This window comes from Perissodus microlepis, chromosome 23 (assembly GCF_051167445.1).
Source record: "Perissodus microlepis isolate ML-2025 ecotype Zambia chromosome 23, ASM5116744v1, whole genome shotgun sequence".
Taxonomy (NCBI): domain Eukaryota; kingdom Metazoa; phylum Chordata; class Actinopteri; order Cichliformes; family Cichlidae; genus Perissodus; species Perissodus microlepis.
In genome coordinates, this window is record NC_140482.1 from 34,699,260 (window position 1) to 34,723,227 (window position 23,968).

Consider the following 23,968-nt stretch of genomic DNA (forward strand, 5'->3'; position numbering starts at 1 on the left):
TAATACAGAAAAAAACAAAACACTCAACACCTCATTAAAAAAAAAAAATCCTAATTATAAAATATTTATTTGACAATCCTAAATCTAGTTTTGACTGTAAAATGTGCACATTTGGAATCTGTAACATTACAGTCACAAAGTCACAGTGCAATCCCCTCTTGTAGGTCACATACTGAACCCAACTGAACCTGCTGTGCAATCATAGCTGCATGTGTGTGAAAGAATGTCATTAGCACTGTGATGACTGAGTGTGTGCATGTGCCAAACCCAGACAGAGAGGTTTTTTTTTAAAAAACTGTATTAAAATATGTTGTAGTTGTGTGCACGTACTTGGATAAGCACCGTGCACACGTCAGCAGATGGTAAGGTGAAGTTTTCATCACTCCTCAATTCCAGATCATTCTAGAGGCCGATCATCAGCGGCTGCAGACATAAGGCCATTCCACAGTAAAAGTGCTCACAGTGTTTCCTTTTCTAATCCTCCAAATTGCTGACAAAGACTTTGACTGTAGGATGGGCAGTGAGATTACATATCTTGTTTAAGAAAACAAGAAACACAGACACACCATGACACCACAGCTCCCTCTTCCACAGGCAGCGGTGAGGGCAGTGAGGCCCAACCTAGACTAAGGCCTACTGTGAGCAAAAGTTGGTTTAGTCTGTCCCCTAGAGGACGACAGCAGCAATGCAGAGAAGAAATTACATGCATCTTGTTTTGGAGCCAAAAGAAAAAAAAAGCTGAATGCATTGTGTCTATAAGGCTGCAGGGCTAAAGTTCCTTGAGGAGTCTAAACAGTATAAAACTTTATGACACTTAATTTGCAATAGGCAAAACATTTATAAAGTCAAAGGGTATTCCTATGAGGATTGTAAACATCTTTTTCCACGAACAGAAAGCCTGTTTTTAGTCAAAACAAACATAACCGCTGTCTGATGTGCAGCTCTTAAATGAGTGTAAGTCATGAAACTGTAGTTTAGATGTCATGGCCATTAATCATACGGGCACACTCTAAAATAAGGGTAAAGATGTTTTGGAAAACAAGTTCTGCATAATTAACATTGTGGAAAATCTTCTAATGAAGCGCAACTAAGTTTTCATAAACCTCAATTCTTTTTTTTTTACTCAGCAAACATTTCCTCATTTACACATCCCGCAGTTAGGGAGCAATATTAACATTAATTTGGCATAAAATCTTTGACCAACTGGCCTGAAGTGAATGTTTGTCTGATATTCACTATTTTTTTTAATAATGTTTTTGGTCTCCTAAAAACATGTTAGAGAAAATATTTGGTAGAATTTCTCCTCCCTGTTAATGTTTTTTTTTTTTTTAATTTTCTCCCGGAAGGTAGCTGCCTGCTGCAGTCAAGAACAATTCTAGTCTTGACCTTGTTGCCAAATTCACTGCAACGCTCCATTAAAATAGGAGGAGGTACAGAGTCAAACACTGCCATGTTATTTTCACATTTTATACATCATCATTAGACAAAGATTAATTAGAAAAACTTGTCTGGGAGGCAGGTAGTGCTGTTTTCTTTTTACTACAAATTTTATTTCAACTGTCACAAGTTTGAGATGAAGTTCTGTTAATAATAACAAAGTTTACTGGTGTTGTCAGGTTATACTTAAGGGAATAAAGCAAATAAAGTCAGGTCTATAAAAGCGGCATGATTTTAACTTTGAACAGTCGTGAACATTTTATTGTAGCCAGTAATTGATGATATTTAGAGATAAAAGTGCACAACAGTGTAGAACACTGTATCTACACTAGCGGGATTTAAATCCGTGTTAACCTCTGATTTATAGAGATGTTATGCAATCTTTAAAAAAAAGTGCTGCTGAGACACCTGCGCTGATGTCATCAGTTTGTGTTTCAGTGTTCGCCTGTGACTGGAATGTAGCTGTGGTTTTGGTTTGTAACAAGTAAAATTTTGTTTTAAGATATCTGAGTATATAATATCAAAGTCCACCGGTTGAGTATCATTAACATGTTGCGGAGCAGTTTGGCTACCATAGCAGAACGTCCGTGGGGTCAGAATGCCTTAAAAAAGGGGGTGGGTGGGTCAGAAACAAGGTTAAATATGAGTAAACAAGGACTTCCTCCCCAAGGGTAAAATCTGCACCTGGACTTCTCATTACTGCTGTGCTCTGAGTCTGCTCAGCACCGCAGAGCACATGTGGCTCAGAGGAAACAAGCTCATAGCACTGCGAGTCTCCAGCATTGCATCAAACACAAACACAGACTTCTGGGAAAGCGTGCCGGCCAATAAGGGTTCAATGGACCACCTCCTCAGTCTTGATGAGCAACCTCAGCAGCGTTACCGTCTCTTAAAGCACTGACGGTGTTAAGAGTTTGCACATGCAGTTATAAAGATTAGAGTGTGTTTCCTGATGCTCACGGAATCAGTGCAATGCAACAGCCTGTCCATCTACCCACAGGGAGGGACCAGGATTTATTTACGACTCGCTGACACTTTGATCCTCTTCAATTTCACAGCTCACACAGCTTGTTTTCTTCTTTCCCCTCTGCTCTGACTTTATCACACCAATCTTCTACTACTGGCACTGGCACAAAACGCGGGTCTTTTCAGTAAAAGTATATGCTCTCATTTTGTGTCTCATCATCATCATCAGTGTGAGACTGATGCATGTGTCAGGTAAAACAAAAAAAAACAATGATATCATCTTTATAAAGCTGAAAGACAAATGGCTGGCCTATGACATGCAAAAAAGAAAACAGCTAGCCCACCGTCTCATGTTTTTTCTATTTTTTTTCCCTTCCATTTCTGTCTCCCCAAGGTCCTCACCTGGGGCCCTGTAAGGCCCCGGTGGAGCCTTGCCATACACTGTAGAGAGCGAGACATCAATCAAATGTGGAGCAGAAAGAGGAAGGCAGAAGGAGGAGAGAGCGCCCTGCTCTCCCACCATGACTTCTCTAATCCCCCTCCCTGGACTTTAAATCTCTCTCAGTCTGAACCATCTTCACCTTCAAAGCTTCTCCCCTGTGTGCCACAAGAAAAATGTGCAGTCCAGAAGCATGTGCAAACAAATATTTATAAAATTCAAATGTAGAAGAAACTCTTACCTAAAACTAACACATGCAAATGCAGGTCAGAGCGAGTAAGGAACCTATGAATAAGAGTCTCTGTTTCAGGGGAGATCCAAGGGGGGGAGGCTCTTATTTTGACAGTCACTCTGTCCAGGGAGAAAATGGCCTCTCTGTTTGTTTTCCAAGGAGAAACATCTGAACATCTGTGGTGTTCCTCTGTGCAACATGCTGGGCTAGAGTTACAAGCTGCACTGGTGGACAAGAACGCATAAACACATGTGCGCTGTTGGACACATTAAGACGCACATACACACTGGAGAGCAACACACAAAAGTGTAAGGGCATTTTGAAGTTGATGGATTTTATCTCAGTTGTAGCATATAACTATTATATATTATATATACTGCAGTGAAGTTGTGCACAATTTAAATCTTTTTAATTAGATGAAAAGTAAATACCACAAACTTCAAAGGCAGGCTGAGGAATGCAGTCCTAATGTCCTGGCTGTCGGGGCACTGTGAACGTGTGAACGTGGCAGATACGACTCTCCAGTGAAAGCTGCACCGAAGAGCTTATTGTCTTCTGGCTGTGTCTGACGTTTTTATTGCATTACTACATATTGAACCAAGAAATCCAAGGCTAAAAAAAACAGCTCTTAAGCAAACATTGTGTAAGCGCGAACATATTTCACTTGGCAAGAATATCTGGCCTTTGTGACAGGCCTCCCTTTTTCAATAAAAAGGTTATGTCTCCAGGCCCATTTTACTCTGGGAAATGCTGCAGAGCTGAAGATACTCTAAAGAATTTTTGCATAAACCATGCGGGATCTTACAGCAATACTTTGTTTTTAATCTTTTCAGTTTCTCACAATCTTGTAATGCTGCAGCTCTCAATATGGTCAACAGGGTGCACTATTACACCACTGAACCCTGAACTCCAACACACACAGCCACACAGACAGACACACACGTTCCAACTCTCACTGCTGCCACGAATGAACTGTTTTCTCTCGTTCTCCTGGGGGAGCTCAACGTCATTTCTTCTTTTTCTGTGACTCAAACTTCTCAGATAATACACGGATGTTGTAGCCCAGACGTGGGCGCAGTGTCTTCAAACCTGCGAAAAAAACAGAACCACTTTCCCTCCTCTGGTCTGCCTCTTTCTGGTCGTTCTTTTTTGCTGTATTTTGAAGCACATTGCATATTACTAGAACCACAAAAACATTAAATTAAATTTTTGCTTTTGTGGTTCCTGCTGAGTAAAGAACAGTTAACGTGTATGATGTGGAAGAGTAGAAAAACATCCAAAAATACAATTCAAAAGTTCAAATTTTAACTGTTTTAACAGTGCATATTACAGCATGCATTTAAATTAGTTGTTTACTCTGTGTGTATGATGACCCTCACACTAAAATGCATGAAGCTGTATTTACACCCACACCTGACTTTTCTTTTAAATCACAGCCTTAAGGGACAGTTTAAGGAGCTCCAGTAGTTGGGCGTGACAGGCAGGTTGGCTACAGTACATTTCTCAAACCACATCTAGGATGTGCAGGACCTCACACAGAAATTGTGACCTGTAACATGGTAATGATGGTTAAAATAGAGGTTTGATCTGCTTTCAAATAGCATACATAGTAGTAATACACTATCATCAACATGGACAGTTTGGTATTTCAGAGAGACACTGAGGTGAAACAGCAGTACCCAGCTCTTTGAAAATAAGATAAGGTAAATGAATTCCTAGAAAACCAAACCAATTCCAGGCTGCCATAGAGATCCAAACCTAGTATTTAGGTAAAAATAAAACAACCTCTGCAATAAGACCTCCATGAGAACAACTGAGTAAAGAAAATGGGCTCTTCAATAGAGCCCACTAAGAGGCTGGTGAAGAGTGCTGAAGTGCCAGTGAGCTAAAATTAAGCAAAAAAGATAAGGATGGTTAATCTCACACATTACCTTTTACCGCTAGTAGCTATTTGGGGTCATATTTTTATGAATGAATAGCTTGTTTGGGTCTACATACTAATTTGTGGACTTGTAGTTTATGCAAAGAAGCAGCAATGCAGTGACAAGGAATATTATATTTTAATTTGTGGAAAAGATGTTTAATGATATTTTGCACTAGATTATAACAGAGAATTAGATGGAATAGTTCCTGTATTGATTCAAGGTAGCAGTTTAGTTTTGCATCAAGACAGAAAATAGGTGGAAACTGCTGGCACAGCTGCCACTTTTTAATAGGCCAGCGGAAACTTAAGTTACTGGATTGATCCCTCCAAAAAATAGCCCTTATACAGAATCCCACCTAAACCACTTTGTTTTTGTAAGAATGAATTAAAGAAATATAATGTGCTAGTTGGTAAGCCTTAAACATGCTGGTAGGTGGGTTTTGCAAACCTTGAAAGAAGCAGTATAACTGGTTTGTTCTAGTGTTTTTGCTAAGCTAAACTAAGATGTCAGTTGTAGCAAGCAAATTTTCCAAAATGAGTGTGCCAAGTGCCTCTGCATTTGGAAATGGCCAAATAAACCCCCAATCTGACCCAGTTCTGTTTAACACATGAATTATCAGGAGACGTCATTAAATCCTTTCTGCAAAAATCCAAAAATTCGACATATGGTTGAGCCAGAGGAGCTGTTGTTATGGTACAGAAAAGTACACTGCATCAGTTCTAGCAGAGAAAATTATCAGCCATCCACAGGAGAGTAGGACATGTAGCAGCCTCCAGGAGCAGCAAATGAGGGAAAACACAATTATTAACTTCTATATATAACTTTTGTCTAACTTTGTCGTGGCACTGGAGGCAGTTATATAAGCACAGCTCATAAGGGCTTATTAATGTGGAGTCGAAAATCCTAAAAGAAATAATCTATTAGCTCACTAGATGTTAAAAGCTTATGAAACCATGTTAAGTATAAATTTAACCCTGAGGAGTCTGGGGCGATCGTGGCTCAAGAGTTGGGAGTTTGCCTTGTAATCGGAAGGTTGCCGGTTCGAGCCCCGGCTCCGACAATCTTGGTCGTTGTGTCCTTGGGCAAGACACCTCACCCGTTGCCTACTGGTGGTGGTCAGAGGACCCGGTGGCGCCAGTGTCCGCAGCCTCGCCTCTGTCAGTGCGCCCCTGGGTGGCTGTGGCTACAATGTAGCTTGCCATCACCAGTGTGTGAATGGGTGGATGACTGGATGTGAAAAGCGCTATACAAATGCAGGCCATTTACCATTTATTTGCTGAAGAACGTATTTATTTGATTACGTCTGCTACTACCTATTTTTTTGATGAACAGCAGAAATCCACCACGAGGATTATACTTTACATAAAGCACAGCAGAGTCAAAGATATGCATGCTGCTGATTTAAAAATAATCTACATTTACATGTAGGTCGCAAAGACATCAAAAACTCTACAAGTGTGTGGCGGATCAGCGGGTAAAAGTGCTTAGAAGCCTTACGGCAAATGTTCAATCCCACACACTAGGAAGCATAATAATGTGATAATATGCATGGCAGCCTGGATTGCCCAGAGTGCAGCCTGGCTGCTCTGAAGCTCAAACCCACAACACCGTGCTAATGAAGAGCTGGAGGAAAGGGACGGCTTGTGGCCAACCTCACTGATGGGGTTATCATTAATGAACTATGGAGCAAGGGTGCCGTAATTCATGGCAGAATATCATCTGCTCTTCCGAGGCTGCTTGACTTCCCAATGAAAGTCAGCCAGATGCAACAAGAAACAACAGTGATAACGGCTAGAACGCAATGTGATTTACATATGAAGTCTTAAAGGGAGATTGCACAGACACACACAGGTCTACTTTCTTCAGCTAAATAAAGAAGTGTAATTACAAAAATAAGAAAGAAATTGGTTTTAATAATAATTGCAAACCACTTTGGACAAATTCATACAGCGCTAGGAGGAAACTGTTAACGTACCAGGTTTCATAGTCTGAACGTGTTCCCAGACTCTGCATAATTTATTTCTATTTACTTTACACGCACACTGCCTTAAGTGTTGATGTTGAAACACACTCTCACAAGAATATTTCTAAATACCAGAGATAATTATGAAGTTCAAAATTATTGCCACAAGAAAAGCTGAGAAAAAAAAAAAACAACACAAAAATATCCACTTGCCAAACTCATACTCGAGCACTTATTTTGGAAGGAGGAGGAGTTCTCAAGGTTTACTGTGAATAGTGTTAAGACATGTTGTTTTCCAAAAAAGAGAAAAGACTTGAATAAAACTTGAAGACCTCATGTCTTGAACGTTACAGTACTTTGCAGCCGTATTGAACCCCTGACCCATTTTCACAAAAATTTGAGGGTGCAGAGAAAGAGGTTCTGTAAACGTACACCTCGAGAATAAGTGCACGCTTCCTGCTTTAGCCAGGACTGGGGTTCACACGGGGGGGTTAAGTGGTGAAGTACCCCACTCTCTCTATCACTTTTTTATTTTTAACCCTGATAGAGTCGAGAGCAGGATTTTCAGTTCACTTGCAAACTCCTAGGCATGCACTTTAAAATCTCACATACTTATCAAATTATAGAAAGGCTCTGTTACAGACTTTATTGGAGCATACGTCAAATTAATAGCCAATTTTACAACTACAAAAGAAACACTAAGTCTCCCATTAATCGCTTAATGCAAACAAAACTGTAGTTTCATAGGGGGAAAAACATCCAGGAGATGGAGAAAGATAGAGGAAAACAATGGAGGAGGACAGGACTGTTTATTTACTGTGTGCAAGGAAAAAAAGCCTCTCCAAAACGTCGCCTGGTGAGGACAGAAATGCTCCCACAACCACAGACAAACGTCTGCTCGTACTCATGTACACATAGCTTCACACACAAACACACAACCATTAGACAGGAGGAGGACAGATAGAGGAGAGGGTGGCGCAGCTGATGAAAAGTGATGTTTAACCTTTGATCTTCACTCTGTAGCGTGTGTTTGTGTGTGCGTGTGTGCATGCAAGCATGTTAGAGTGTGCTGGAAGAAAGAGACCGAGAGTGAGTGCTGCATGATAAGTGTGCAATGTGCTCGGCTGCTCCCATGGGAGACAGCCGATAGATAACGCTGACGTTGTTCAGATCCTTTGATAATGGCTGCAGGGATGGAGCAGGAAGGAGGCGGGGGGAACGAAGGCTTGTGGTGGCGGCTGTGTATGTTTGTGTGCTTGTTTGATGAGTGGGTGACAGTTTGGTCAGGTGGTTGTGTAGCCTCTACCCCATGGTGGTCACTGGGTGCTGCTGGTCTGAATTACATACTGCAGATGAGGGGATGGAGGGTCGGACAGCAGATCTGTGTGACCTTTAAAAGCCAAGTGTGCCCAGGGACAAAGTATGGGAATGCAGAATACTTCTATATGTGTGTATGTTAAAACGAGTGCCGGAAAAAGTGAGCAGTAGGGTCAAAGAAGGGAGAAAATGTGTTTTTGTCTGTGGGAAAGCAGAAAAGAGAGATTAGTTTCTATATGCGCTGGAGACAGACTTGTGTATTTGTGCGAACAAGTTCTTGCATGACTGTTTATTGATTCTACAAAGCCATTACTGCATGGTCAAACTGAGGGGATACACATGCGATTGTGAGAGAGAGTTGCGGGTTTCACTGGCTTCATACCTGGAAGCCAAATAAACAACTCAGAACTGACCGATCTAAACGCAGAGCAATAAACTCACTGATATCTGAGACGCAGGGTCTGTTTACTGGCTCATCAGTCAACACACCACAACGGTCGTACTATACCTGTTTGTATGGACTACCGCTGCGCAAAACTGGATTTTTTGCTGTGACGTATTCCGAGTCATAATGAAAGAAAAAAGTGAGGACAAATCCGATGTAAATTTCAATATGAAATGACTTGTTTTGAACCACAAAGACGTCTTCGGTGGTCACAAGTTTCTGTGAAGGGTAAAGGAGGGGTGGGACGGAATAGAGAGCAGAGATTGAAGCCACATGTGGAGGAGTAGCACACATCACACGCGCGCACACAGACTGAATGATTAATCTGGATTTTTTTTTTCTTCTCTCTGAAAATTTCCACTGCCAAGCCAAAACAGACAATACTGCAGTGCGCATTCAGACTAACATTTCAAGGGATTTTTTTCCGGTCAGCCACTTGCTTTACTTTAGTGTGACTTAGTCATATGATTATCTAGGTGACTCACAGGATTTTTCTCAACATGGGAGACTGAAGAGGTGCTGCACTGGGCTTTGCTCACAAACTGGAGCTGTAGAGAACAAAGAGACTGAGGTACTCTTCATCTTTAAGTCTCAGTTCTACAAGAACACTGTAGCATGACAGAGGAAGTAGTTGTGTTCTCCCCACAGACAACTATTCTATGAAGACGTTTCTGATACTTCTCTAACTGTAGGAACAGTAGCACACGGTAGGAGGGATAGGTTTAGTCTCTGTGTAAGCCCGTGGTGATGAAGAAGGTGGAGGCTACAGAGGGATCAGAAGTTCAACATGGGACCTAAAAACAAAAACTTGTGAAAATACATAGTTTTCAGATTTCTCTCATAGGAAGTTTCTGCCACTTAAAACTGTTTACATGGGTGTGAGGATTTCCAAGAGTAGCTGGCATGTTGATTTGGAATGATAGGCATTTAAACTTCAATTTCAGTTCTACTTTTCAGAGCCAAAAAAACCCCCAAAACAAGGAACATGTCCTTGTAAAAAATACAGATAACACACTGGAAATGTTGCATGTAGTTCAAATAAGGAAAAAAAAAAAGTTTCAAAGTAATGGGGACTTTTAAAGCATTGAAAAGCGTTAATCAGCTTTCTGCAACATGAACATTATGGATAAAAGAAAGTCATTTTCTGGGCTAACGGATTACAGGAATCTCATTTCTGCAGCAAGATTTCTCCTAGAGAACAGCGATTTGTTGTGTAACTGAGTTTATTAAATGCAAGAAACAGGACAAAAACTTTGTTGTTGTGACAGCAGAGCTGTGGGGATGATGTAAAGTGATGCCAACACTTTTTCACGATAATTCAAAGAATTTATAAAAGGCTAAAAGTGAGACTAAGTCATTTGTTACAGAGTTAACAGAGAAAAAATACCCAGTAAGCAACCACTCGCTGGGGAAAATGCCTTGTTGATGCCAGAGGTCAGAGGAGAATCGCCAGACTGCTTTAAGTTGACAGGAAGGCAACATTATCACTCATTGCAACCAAGGTATGCAGAAGACCATTACATGACATGCACAACATGTCAACCTTGAAGCAGATGGGCTACAGCAGCAGAAGATTACATCGGGTCGTATTCTTGTCAGCTAAAAACAGGAAACTGACACTTTAATTCACACAGACCGACCAAGGTTGGAAAATAGAAGACTGGAAAATGATGCCTGATCTGAACATTCAGAAGATTTGGTCAAAATTGGGTCTGAATTAGGTCTGCCTTGTTTCAGTGGTTCAGGCTGCTGGTGGTGGGGATGTTTTCTTGGCAGAGTTTGGGCTCCATAGTACAACTTGATCATTGTTTCAATGCCACAGTCTAAGAGAGTATTGTTGACGACCCCATTATCCCTCCCTAAGTCTATCCCTCTTTTGATGGTTAACAAAGCTTAAATGATCTCAAACTAATTTCTTGAACATAACAATGAGTTCACTGTACTTATATGCTCCCCACAGTCACCAGATCTCAGTCCAATGGGGCATCTTTTGGTTTGGTGGAAAGGAGCCTTGAATCATTGATGTGCAGCTTACAAATCTGCAGCAACTATGTGATGCTGAAGACACCCAAAACTGGTATCCAGGAAACGTAAATGGCAGCAAATCTGCTGGTGTGGCCATAAACACCACATTCACCACAGCCCAGGTCGTTTGGGGTGACTATCCTCTGTATGCTCCTTGTCCGGCTCTTCACCTTATGTGCCCCCACTGCTGGCCCAACCACTGAAAAGTGCTGTTCTGTTTCTGAGTCATGTCTGGAACAAGTGACGATCCTTGACATGAAAGTTGGGTCAGCTTCACACAGAAGTTAATGTTTGCTTTGTGAGCAAGTTTGGTGAAATCTCAAATGAGATTCTGCAAATGATCAGAATGAGACTTTTGTAAGGCGATCCAAACTTAGCAGGAGCACTTGAAATGGTGAAGAGGTACATTTGACCCTAAAGAACACTGGGCCAAATTTTAATCAATTACAGTTTTTTTTTCTTTTTATGGGAAAACATGCAACTTGTATACTATCCAACTTCCTCCCTATCATCCTCCCCATCTTCCTTTTTATTCATATTAATGTATTCGAGGTTGTTGTTAGTGCTGCTTTTTTAAAACAGCATTTCACAATATTGTGAGTTACACATACTATATTTCTTTGCACTCATTATCACTGGCTGGCTGAAACAAATTTAAATACAACTAAGATTAAGTGAAAAAAAATGGGTTTTTAAAAAAAAATTGTAAATGATGCAAATTGAACTTCATTTATAAATACAATATGAGGCTTTAACAGGAAACATGTTTGCGCAACAGTGAGCAAGAAAGGAATGAATTTCAAGAGAGTAGTCAACGCCAGATAGAGAACGGGGGGCGAGATAAGAAGGTGAGTCCCACAGACACAGAGGAAACCTCGTATCACAGGAAGCTTCTCTTGCAAATGTCAGATCCTCCTAATCGTGGCTTCGCTTCCCTTTTCAGTCCCTGGAGCTCGACATCATATGAGCACTTACAACGATACCCACAAACCAAAGGGAATCACATGTATACTTACCCATACAGGCAGGCATCCTACATAAACATCACATCCTGCTGAGTTTTAGGTCCACATCAAAGTGGATTATAGGGTGGACGAGCGCTACAGTGACCGCTAGCAGACATAGCACTTATTATTACTGACCTTGATATGTTGACGCCACCCTTGTTTTAAGGAAATGTTGCAATGCTTCATCTTCACAAAAAAGTGCACAAATATGTAGTCTTTTTATATGCCTGTCATTTTCCATTATTTTAAGGTTCATTTTACTTTTAATCGTGCATGCATTTTCACCCGCGTCTGAGGGCTGACAGTCTTACTTCTGCTGAAGACATGCATTATACCTCTTATAAAAGTGAGTCAGCAAAACCTAAACAACTCAGTGCACCAGTTTTATATGAACCAGTCCTGCATAAACACTCAAAAGAGAAAAACCAAAACCCCCCCCCAGCTAATCTGTACTTCCATGCTGCAACATAGAGCTGTCACGGATTAACTAAGAGTAACAGCTTCACAGTCAAGTTCAAGTGAGAGAGTGAAGTGGGTGTTGCGTGTGTTGAACCACTTGACTACTGCAGCGATGCAGAGGCCTAGCAGAGGCTGGCTGCTCCCACCTGAGAGTTTGTGTATGCGTCCAAGTGCCTACGCGGGTAAAGAGACCTGCCAATGCAATGCTATTAAATGCACATTAGTGTGTCTATGACAGAGTCTCTCAAACATTTTGTGCCCAAGGCACACCTAAGGAAAAGCCAAAATTTCAAGGCACACTTATATGCATATGTGCACAAAACCACTTCTATATGATCTGACACATAATCCGTTTGTTTGATTGTATTGTAAGCCAAAGGCACTTTAAACAGCTCGTTTGCGGCCATCTGAGGTTTCTTTGTCTCTGTAATAAGCTCCACTGCAGCACTGATCTCCGCTGCCTTATCAGACACTTTCACACAGTCCAAAAAACAGTCTTACTGCCTCTTGTTGAGATCATGACCTCTTTTGTGGTTTCTTTGAGGGGAATGTTTGGTTTCCAAGTGTCTGTTGAGCTTGCTTGGAACCATGTTAGCATTAACCACCTTGTCCCAACAGATTACACACTTGATCTGAGTAATGCAGACATCCCAGGTGCACTCATAGTCACACACAGGGAGCTTCTGCATACTCTTTAATGAGTAAGATTGTTGATTAACTGAAGTGGTAGTCAGTTTTTGGTTGCATCACCCAAAAAAGTTTCTTATCTTCCTCTCTGTCAGTTAGGACCTCTGATAAGTCATGCTCTCATAATTCGTACCATTTGCAACAAAGTGAACAGACTGGGGTTCCTTTTCACGGAAGTTATTTTTAAGAATTTGTCCAGGGCATAGAGCTGAATCCAAATGCAGATTCAGTGAATTAGCAGTTCATTGCAGTTGTATGTTGCAATAACAACTGAAGTATTTGTGCTTTGAGGCAGAAATGGGCCGGCCAGTAGTGGCAAATACTGGTCTAATAGTACTTCACACACTTAGCACGCATATATTTTCATTTTAAGACTATCTGAAAAGAATTCTTTTGCAATTGTGCTTTATTTCAGCCGTAATAAAGCACGTTAAAAAAACATAAATTACTGAACTTCAATAACTTAGTGAAACTTAAAAGAGTGTGTTTAATATATAAAGTCTTACACTCCCTTGCTCCACCACCACTAAAGCAGTTCATTAGGCATAAAGAAAGCTCAGACAGGACCACTCGAGCTACAATCCGAGGAGACTTGTTTATACCCCACAGACGGACAGCATTTGGGCAGAACGTCCTCTCTGTTAAGGGTGGCCATCTGTGGAACAGTCTTCCTCAACCCATTAGAGAATGCTCTACACTCAATTTGTTTAAGGCAAAGGTTAAAAACTGGTTATGGACAAATCAAGTGTGTGATCATGTATGAGTTGTATAGTTTTAATGTTTTATTTGGGAACAGAATGGTGTGTATGTGTAAGTTTGGTGATGGAGTTTTTATTATGAATGAATGATGAATTTTTATGAATTATTATGTCTATTTTTTTATGTTTAAGGACAACAGATGGAAATTAGCCTTTGGCTATAATCTGGCATGTTTACATTCATGTAATTTTTTTTTTTTTTTTACATTTACGTTCATTAACATGCACTGTCCTAAATAAATAAATAAATAAATAATTCTGAGTCTGTTTAATACACCAACATGCTGCATTAATATCACTTTGTCAACACGTGTAGCTAAGTGAATGAGTGTTTCATTGGAGAGGACAGGTTGCATACAACTGTGAAACCCTGGAGAGATGCTACTAAAAGTTGTGTACGCTTCCAGCAGCAATGCAAGGAGAAAGTCTAAAGAGGGAGGAGGTGTGGAGAAGAAAACAGGAAAAGGAGAAAATTAAAACCATACTCTATATCCCTTCCTGGAAATATTACACCCCTTTCAGAGGATTTTCTTAGAATTTGCTTTTGCTACTGTATGGAGAGGAAAATTAAAGCACAGTCAGAAATAGTGAGTTCTTTCAAAGTGGAAGCAGTAGTTTGTATGTTCTGGGTCAGGGATGAGAAAGAGCTGTATTACAGGAATAGTGTAAAATAGGAGTAGGTGGGCTGTCTTGGCTTTAACTCAAGAGTGCGACAGTTATAAAGAAGGTGTGTGTGTATATGTGTGTGTTCTAATGTGTTTATTCTGGGGGGGTGCTGGGTTTATACTGGCCTTACTGCAGCAATACTGGCTGCAGACGGTCCTTATCGCTGTCTATACGCCTACATGACGTGGATGACCATGATTAATGGCAGTGGCAGTGCTCTCTGCCAAAACGGTACTCGCTTTGTGAAGAGACTACACAGAAAATGCTAAAAGAACCAGTTCATTCCTCCTTCCATCTCTGCCAGTCAGAATGAGACGTTTACCTGGACAGAGAGTCGGATGTGATAGCGCTGGGCTCACAGACACAGCGCAGATGCCAAAAAGCTGTCGGCAACAGAGAAGTTAACACAAGTCCAGTGTGTGTGTATGTTTAAATGTCTGCAAGCAAAACAGAATAAGAATCAGTAAGAGGGGACCAAGACGCAGACTGAACTAAGAGAAGATCAGATCCAATGATGGAGAGGCAGACATTAGATGTGATGATGGAATAACGCTCTACTGACAACAGGATTTAAAAGACATAAGATATCTTCCCCCAATGCCATTTACTTTATCAGACTCTGTCCCACAACAGGGACACTCATCTACCAAAGGCAAACAACTGGAACACTTCACATTTTCGGATTTGTTTTAAAACATTAAGTACGTATTGAAATGAAGTGTGAACATGAAGCAAGTGTCCAAATAAACACTCTCGATTTCAAATGGTGCTTGAATTTGTTAGTGCCACCAATTGCTTGGTTTCCTAGCAACTTGCTGGCTCTTGTGTTTTTAACTACAAGTCTGAACTGGTCATGAGAACTAAATCACTTATCTGATAATACAGCTTTCTCCTAGTTTAAAAGTATACAATTTAAGTTAACTGATGCCTCTAATTTGGCTGTAGGTGAGGTACCTATAGTGCTTAAGTGTGTGGAAAAAGTGCTATATGAAAAACTAAATTGCTTTGAGTGATCCTTAAGGGCAGTCAGTTCTATCCCAATGATAAGGAAAAATTAATGGATTATTACGTGTCTAGCAAATTTCAAATTTAATTTGTTTTTCATATTTAGCTTAACTGAATTTTCTCTTACTGGATTATGTTTTTATCTTGAATCAAAACTAGGATATGCGAGCCACACATGAGAACCATGTATCTAGGCTCTTAGCGCATGTACTGTTAAATCATTTCCATGAAAAATAATCACATCTTAGCCGATGTGTCACAAGACAAGGCACGTAGACCATTAAGCAATTGAGGAAAACATAGCAGGAATATAAGGAGAGATGGAGTTCAAATGTTCCCTAAAACTGAGGCCCCCTCTCATTTCTAAGGCCTGTGTCTGCTCAGTCGAGAGGTCAGCTGAGTAGGTGGAGCAGGAGATAAGCCTATCTGTGACTGTGTCCATCACACTCCTGAAGACACCAACAGACACAACAGAAAATGACCAGACACCAGATGGCAAGTAAAGAAAGACTCCTTTTTACTCATTCCTTACTATCTATCTATTGGCTGGACCTGCAGTTCTCAGTAGGGACACTTTGATAACATGGACCATGATTGAAGACCAACTAAATACACCCCGATTGTAGTATGTCATAAACTAAACAAAGCTGGGGCATAGCATGGAAGACAAAAGAACAGAAACTAAAGGGGAAAAATGGGGGAGGAGAGAGGAAAAAAGTGTATTTTCAAGTCTCTCTGCATGATGAGGGGGTGTAAGAGGAGAGGGGCTGTAAAAAAGAAAAGGAGGAGGTGGTGGGGGCGTTCCTGTTGGCTCAGCGCTTGATTAACACCAGGCCTGACAGGAAATAACCCGGCCAGTTCAGCGCCAGGAGAGCTTCCATCTGGTATCGAGGCTGAGTCCTCCACCCAGGAGAACTCCGAACTGAGCAAAAGTGAATGAAACCGTTTCACTTCCAGGACTGCTGAGAATAATTCCACTGCTTGTACAGGACACTGCTGCAAACACTGTCATTCTGTTCCTGTTGTTTGAGGTCAAATGAGGCAAAAGCAGTGCAAAGCTGCGGTCTTTCAGTCTAGACCTCGATAATCAAGATCACCTTCTTTTATTTTATCAGTAATCAGTGTGGCTATTCGGTTACTTGAACATTCAGTGACATGAATGAGGTGAAAGTTAGACTCCACTGATTTAAAAAGTTACTTAGGATGGTTGTGGAAGGGAGGAAAGGGGACAGTTTAGGGAGGAAAGCGGGTACATTAGGTCATCTTTCACTGCTGACTGGAATTCTAAATGTAAACAAGTTCTTCCGCACCAACAGATAAAATGCAGATATGCTGTAAAACCGAGTGGGTCTGATGAAAAACTGGTGACCCACATGCAGGCATCGTGATCCACACTTCTACACTTATTCATGAATACTTTTTGAGCTATGACCATGAAATTGCAGAAAAATCACACAGAGACCTCCGCAGACTCAAACAAAAACATCCTCCGAGGCCTTATTTAAATTCTTCTGCAGGCTGTAAAGCAGAAGCCCTATGTATACAAGTACAGACCCAAAGATGTGTTTGTGCAGAGAGGCATGCAGGTTTCGATCAGCCTCCTCAGCCGGCTCGCTGTCCAGGGGTCAAAGCGCAACCCACGCCTGCACTGACGCATGCGTAGAGGCCATGGGCCGCGGGCTCATTTAGAGTCCCTCAGGAGCCAGCCTCTATGCGCCTCTGGTATGTATTTCTTCCTTTGCTTTGTTTAGCAAGCATGTGCGTATGTATTTGCAAATCTGTGTGGGATCTCGATAGTCTCCTTTTTCATCAAGCCTAACTCCCAGCAGAGAGATAAGTGCTTACAAGCCTTTTATGATGTGCATTTCCTGTCATAAATAAGACGCAGAGGGATTCTCCGACGAGCGCTAACACACTCCATAAACCAAACAGAGGTGTAAACTCCACACTGGGCCAGTTCTGTGAAATCCACCCAAGAAACAGCAGCTACTGCTGACTAAAATGATTTGCTGCCGAGTGATCAGATCACAGGTATCATTTATAGCTCATGCAGTCTCAGAAAAAAGTCTTAAAACTGTGATGCCAAAGGACTTTTTATTGAGTCTTTCTGAGTATAATAAGTACAATAATAACAAAAAGCATAATATGCAGCAATATGCAACTGAATGTGGATCCATCCATCCATCCATAGATAGCAGCGGCAAGTGAAACACCAAAAACAGAATTCAATACTTAATAGTTTTGAAAAGAAGGTTTACTAGTTTTGAACATAGAGACCAAAAAATCCAAGAAAAGAAAATCAAAGTAATAAATAGTTTATATGAACAGGAAAGCAGTTGATTAACCCTGAATGAAAGTTGCATGATTGTAGAAACTTTAAACATACCACAAACAAATTCTATGAAAATCCATGAAAAGGTCTACTTTTAAAAGATTTCTTCTTTTTCCCATTAACAAGTATAATCACTTTCAGCTTGCTAGACATTATGTCATCAATACATTGTTATTTGAAACACAACATATCTTTTCAATTCAATGGACGACACGCCAAGAAAATGTTGTGAGAAACTGAAGCGAAGACAGACAGAAGCGCTGGGCTGATTTGATTATGAGTATGTGATTCATCAGCATCTACACATTTTCCCTTCAGCCCTGTCAAATGGCAGGTATATTACATAGCTAGCAGGAAATAAGAAAAGGTATAGTATCTGGAGGCAGTGCTGAGAAGCAACCACAGTGTTGACTTGGGAACAGATTTCTTGGGTGCGAGACTCTGGGGCTCATCTAGCTCTGTGTGTGGCCCAGCCTGCTAACCAGGCCTGCCTGGCCCGGCAGTGAGGACTCTGATGAGCTTTTGCTAATTAAAGCCTGAACTCCAAATCTTGAGCTTATCTGATGAAGTGAACTAGAGACAACAACGCCACAGGCTGCTTTGTTCACCCTGGGGCGTACGGTTTTCACCTCATATATGTATGCATATGTGTTTGTATAACAGTAGCGGAAGTAAAGAGAGACCACCAATTAAAAATAATTGGGACTAATTTCATAAACATAGCGCAACATGGGGAATATATTTAATCAGGCGTAATCATTAGACTAACTTATGCTCCGCTTCCCCCCTGCAACCAGCTAGGTGCTTAAGGGAGGAGAAGAGAGAAAGGAGAGATGCAAGGAGGCAGAAAAGAGAGAAAAGGGGGAGAAATGGAAAAAGGAAATATAAAAACAAAGAGAAGTAAAGTTTAAAAAGTAGGCAGAGCGTGTTGGTGGCCAGAGTTATGTGAGATCCCTTTCATGTCCCTTGACTGGCCCATGCTGCTGTGCCAACCCAAGCAGCAGCATTGGGGAGGTCCGAGTCTCCGACTGCTCCCCTCTTCCTTACCCTGTGCACACCCCACTGACAGGATGAATAACAAACAAAATGTGCGACTGAGAAACAGAGTGAGAGAGAAGAACATGTCGTGTAACCATTTCAGTTAAGATTTTCCCTAGAAGTTCCCTAGAATACTGTGACTTTCTTTCCTTCTTCTGTCATCGCAGTGAGTAAATCATAAGCATCAGCACAAATTGTGGACTGCCCGCCCTGTACGCCCCCACACTGACATAAGTATAGACAAACTATGATCCATCATCCGTAGCCAGCTAGATGTCATACAAAAGGGAATTAAGAACATTTGAGTCGGCCCGATTTCTTTTTTTGTCTTCTGCATCCCAATGCTGAGAGAAAAGAGGGAAAAAACAGAGGGAGTAGGTTTGATTCTGAACCAAAGAAAACCAAAATTTACCAGGGCTGACAGGAAACAAATCCATAAAGCACAAAGTAATACAAATTTTTTGCTCTCTTACCACCATAAATGTAGTTTTTGCCACAACTGAATGAGGGATTAACAGTAAATGCTCAGAGCTATTTACAACCTACACACATCACACACACCACATCCACATACACTACAGTCTGCCAGCAGCCAATCACATTCTAGACTTCAGGACAAACTGGGCTGCTTCTCCAATCCCCTCATTTGCTCTCTGTGTGCTGCGTTGCCTACAACCAATCCAGATCGTTCCAGATGTGGTGTTGGCTGCGGAGCATTTGGTTTAAGAGCTCATTTCCCAGTCTGGAATAAGTGGAACAATTTTCTTGGATGAATACTGTTCAGCTCTTTAATCAAATCCATACCCTAATACAACAATACATGCTGCACACACACTGCAATATGTCTATAGTATATAGACACATGCTAACAATGAAAACAAAGCATTGCTCTTTGCACAAATCTAAATTTACAACTTAAAGAAGCGCTGCTACAAGAAATTACTGGTGATATTCTAGCCATTATATTAATTTATATCTATTAAAAGGTCTTCAAGAGATTTAAATCATCCCCTTGCACTGGCCAACATGTTCTCTCACTACCACAAACATTAACACTGCAGTTTATTTTGAGCCAGCCCCATATTCATGGTCCAGCTGCCATAAATATTTAGTAGTGTGCCAAATCTTTTGCTTAAAATAGCCCTTCAAAATTATAGTATTTAATCCAGTTTGAGTAATTTTACTAAAGACAACACTGGCAAAATGAAATTATTTTCATAACCAATTTTTTTAAAAGGGTTGGGACATATGAACTGGGGTCTCAGTGTCACAGACTAAATGGAAAAGTGAAAAATTATTACACATTGTTGGTAATCATTTTCTGGGATTTTTGATGGGGTAACCACAATTGAAATAATTAAAAAAATAATAATGTTTTTAATTTCTTTAATTTTTGGTTCATAGAGCTTTGTGAATCCGTGACTCCTGGGCTTCTTGGTCAACTGTTGCAGCTGCAGTGCTCATTATTAAAATATAAATGTGAGCATAAATAAATTTTGGGTCTGACAAATGAAGCCAATAAGGTAACCTGCATTCTTTCTAATGGACAATTCCTCAATCAAGAAAACTGATTATACATAAGGCTTCTTTGCTCTATAACCACATTAAGCACTTCCCACAATGAGTTTATGGTTAGTACTTTTAAGACTTACTGAAGATATTCTGTTCATTTTATATGGCACCCACTAAACGATGTCCACAAATAAAGTAATTTGCTCATTGTGCATCAATTATAACTCAGAGCTGGCTGCTAAAGGACATTCCTGACTCCAGTTATGCAAGAACCCCTTGAATGTGTTGACAAACTGCTTTTACAGTATGTCAGTAAACTGTAGTCTTGACTCCCATTGCTAGTTCGTTTGATTTCTGGCCTTAAAGTTGAGTTTAACTCATGACCTCACCTTACTGTGTCACTAACATTAAAAAAAAAGATTATGTTTTGTTGACAGGACTGAAATGTTAGGGTGGTTCCTGAATAGCATTCAAACATTACTACTATGGTATAATTTAGCTTAAGCATTTACATAACATTATTAAACGTTTTAGCCAGTGGAAAACAGCTGATCTCACAAGTTGAAATGCTCATCTAACTCTTACTGCCTCTCTAATCAATGAGTGTGGGGGTGGGAGCTAACGTAGCAGTACTGCCTAGCACTAGCACTGTCAGTTCACGAAGAATTTTGGTACGCATAAAGAACAAGTACTGTCGTTTTTAGCATTATGGTTCTGGTTACTTGCCTATGGCCGACTAGCTTTATCTGCTTAGATGACAACAATAAGATAAACCACCTTTTTTGGAGTGCATCATTCTCAAACACATGAAGCTAAACAAAACCGATGAAACAGCCTTTTCACAGCTAGCGTGTTCTAGTTTAAAAAAATCAGTGGAAAAAAAACAAAACAAAAAAAACTTTTCATATCCAGAAATGGGAAAAAAAGTATATTTATGCTTTTTCATGTCAAGAATGAAACCTCACCTTGCAGAATCAGATGTAACATATAAACATGCCAAATCTATCATTGACAGTTTATCTATAAAATCATTCAGTATTTATCCAAGGACTAAATAAATGAGTGTGGCAAATGATAATGTATGCTGACTAATATCAGAAGATTTAACTGCAAGCTTAGAATTCCCTTTTGTTTGAAAGACGCCGAGTTTTCTCAAGGTACACATATATATGCTACTGTAGAACAGTCTCTCGCTGCCCCGCGCCCCCAAAAAAGACAAGAATAAAGTCTGGAAGCTTGTTTACTCCACCATGGACTCTCGAGCCCTCAATTTCTTCAAATGTTAACACTGTCTACAAGGCTTGATATTTGTCCCTGATGCAAATTTGTGAGTCGAAATTCACTCAAGTCATGGGGGGAAAGTTTTTACCACCCCCATTAGCATTAATAAAAAAAAAAAAAAACCCACACACACCAAACATCCACCTTATCCTAACAGAAACATTACTCAAACGGGGCTTTACTAACCCTTGCCACACACATGCTGTCTGAATATATTTAAAAGTTAACAGGAGTTTCATGAAAAGTCCACGGGGGCTGGCAGCAAACATCGAACAGAAAACAATTCCACACGAGGAACACCATTTCCTGAAGATGCTCTTTAATTAAGTTCCCAGAAGGAGGTAGTTAGAAGGGTTAGGGTGTGTTGCTGCTTACTATCACAAACTTATTTGTCCTTATTTCTTACTCCCTTTCACTGGCATTCTGGCTTGTGTATATTATTCTTGTGTTTCTGCACTATGTTTGTGCATGCACTGTGTGTTTCTGTGTATCTGCACCGTGTTAGCTAAGCTCTGGCTGTGTACTGTAGCCAAGGGGAACAAAATAAAAGAATTTGTAAAAACATTGTTCTCATGGCGACCAGGTTTCTTTGAATGTCTGGTTTTCATTTGAGTCCTTTAATTGGGGAGAATGTCACAATCAATGTTTTGCTCTGGATGCTGAAAGAGACGACCTCCCGACTCATGTTACCCCAGCCAAGCACTTCATCGACTGCCATAAAACCTTTCTCGCAGACATTCGTGCATGCGCACACACACACACACAGACTCAAATTTAAAAGAGTGCACACACTGCCAAATTGCACTGAATGGGCGAGACGTGCGCAATGTGAGCGCATACACACATTGGTTTTTTTCTGTCTAAAGCACACCTGGCACACCATGACAGGCTAATTTGCAATGAAGTGTTTATAACAGAGAGTCAGGTTTTTAACATGAGCCACATCTCACAGCCTGTGCCTGCCAAGAGGCCCCTTGCCTCTAAACTGCATTGGCCAAGTAGAACAGGAAGAGAGAGAGACCGAGTCTAAGAAGGGAAAGAGAGAGAGAAAGAGTAAAAATACAAAAGATGTGTCACTAATCTTTATTACTGCTTTACATAGATTTACCAACCCTATATGTACACCATATGACCCCATGTGCCATATAAGATGAAAACCCCGATCACAGTGTAATATTTCAGGGCGTGTGCTAAGGTACAGCCAAAACTAAAAGCAGCGCTAATTATGAACTATGTGGTAGGGGAGGCTCAACATTAAAGACGCCATTACTCTGGGAGGTACAGTCGGCTGTGGTGTGGAGGAAGACGGTTAATTCATCTTATGAGCTGGCCTTGATCTTCTCTGCCACATGGTTACATGCTCAGCTAAACCAGTGAAATGTCTGGTAAAGTACAGAGAAACTCAGAAATCAATATACTCTCACGGACTCCCATAGATGCACACATTACAGGTAAATCTTAATATTGTGGAAAGGGAAGCTGTAGGGGTTAAAGGTAGAAGGAATTTCTCTCTCACACCTATCCAAATATACAAAGTTCCCACAGCCACTTGGCCAACTGACTAGAAAATGTGTGTAGGTGTGTGTGCACTATAGTGTGTGACACGAGAAAAGGATGAAGTGTCAAGACAATGATAAAATGACCCATATTCCAAGAACTGGGGCAGCAATAAACAAACCATTTGCTCTCATTTTCCTACAGCGCGTCTGCAAAACTGAACAACCGCGATGGCAATAACTTTCTCTCACCAGTCAGTTTCTGAAGCAATGGGCTGAGTTCTGTTTCTTGACTGATGACTAGGGTGAGCGCTCCTATCAGGTCCCTCTCCAGCTTCTCCAGCTCCTCCTCCTCCTCTGTATCATGATCTGCAGGCTGGGTCTCATCAGCCAGGGAGTAGAGATAGACCAGCAGGAGGATCAGCTCATCGGGACCTAACTCGTCCTCCCTGAGCCTCGACCCTGAGGCCGAGGTGTCCTCGACTCCACGGGGCTTCATCAAAGGCAGCAGCTGCCTCAGCACAGCAGGGAAGTCGGCGTCTCCGAGAGCCTGTGACACGGCACACAAACACATAAAAAAAAGGGCTTAGTCGGTGGAATGCAGTTTTTTGAACCTTGCTGGTTTTATTATTTTTAATGACCATACCAAGAAATGACCACTGGCTTATTAAGGATGTTTGTCATAGGAATCATTGGACATGTTTGGAAAACATATTTTCTTGCTGGAAGTGAAATTAAAATATCAATACCATTTTGCATGCCATATATGAATCCACCACAATTAACCTGTTAGTTTAGCTTAGCTAAAAATCCAAGACTTCATTAAATGCTGTTTAACTCTTTAGCAGAGGCTTATATTTCCAGAATAAATGACTTCCAAACACACAATTACTTCACACTTTTCAAGAAGTAGTTATTTTCTTTGTTTCTTTGTTTTAAATGAAACTAAGAAATTTTAATGTGTGGTGAACATAAAAT

At 40.8% G+C, this 23,968-nt stretch overlaps 1 protein-coding gene across 1 annotated transcript in view; it reads right to left on the minus strand.

The window, feature by feature from the left end:
* The window catches only part of scfd2 (sec1 family domain containing 2), a 111,115-nt gene that overhangs the window by 40,245 nt on the left and 46,902 nt on the right, over window positions 1–23,968 (minus strand). The window contains exon 5 of the mRNA XM_084921487.1: window positions 23,243–23,540. Within this exon, the coding sequence (XP_084777613.1) occupies window positions 23,243–23,540 (298 nt within the window). The remainder of the gene's footprint in view (window positions 1–23,242; window positions 23,541–23,968) is intronic.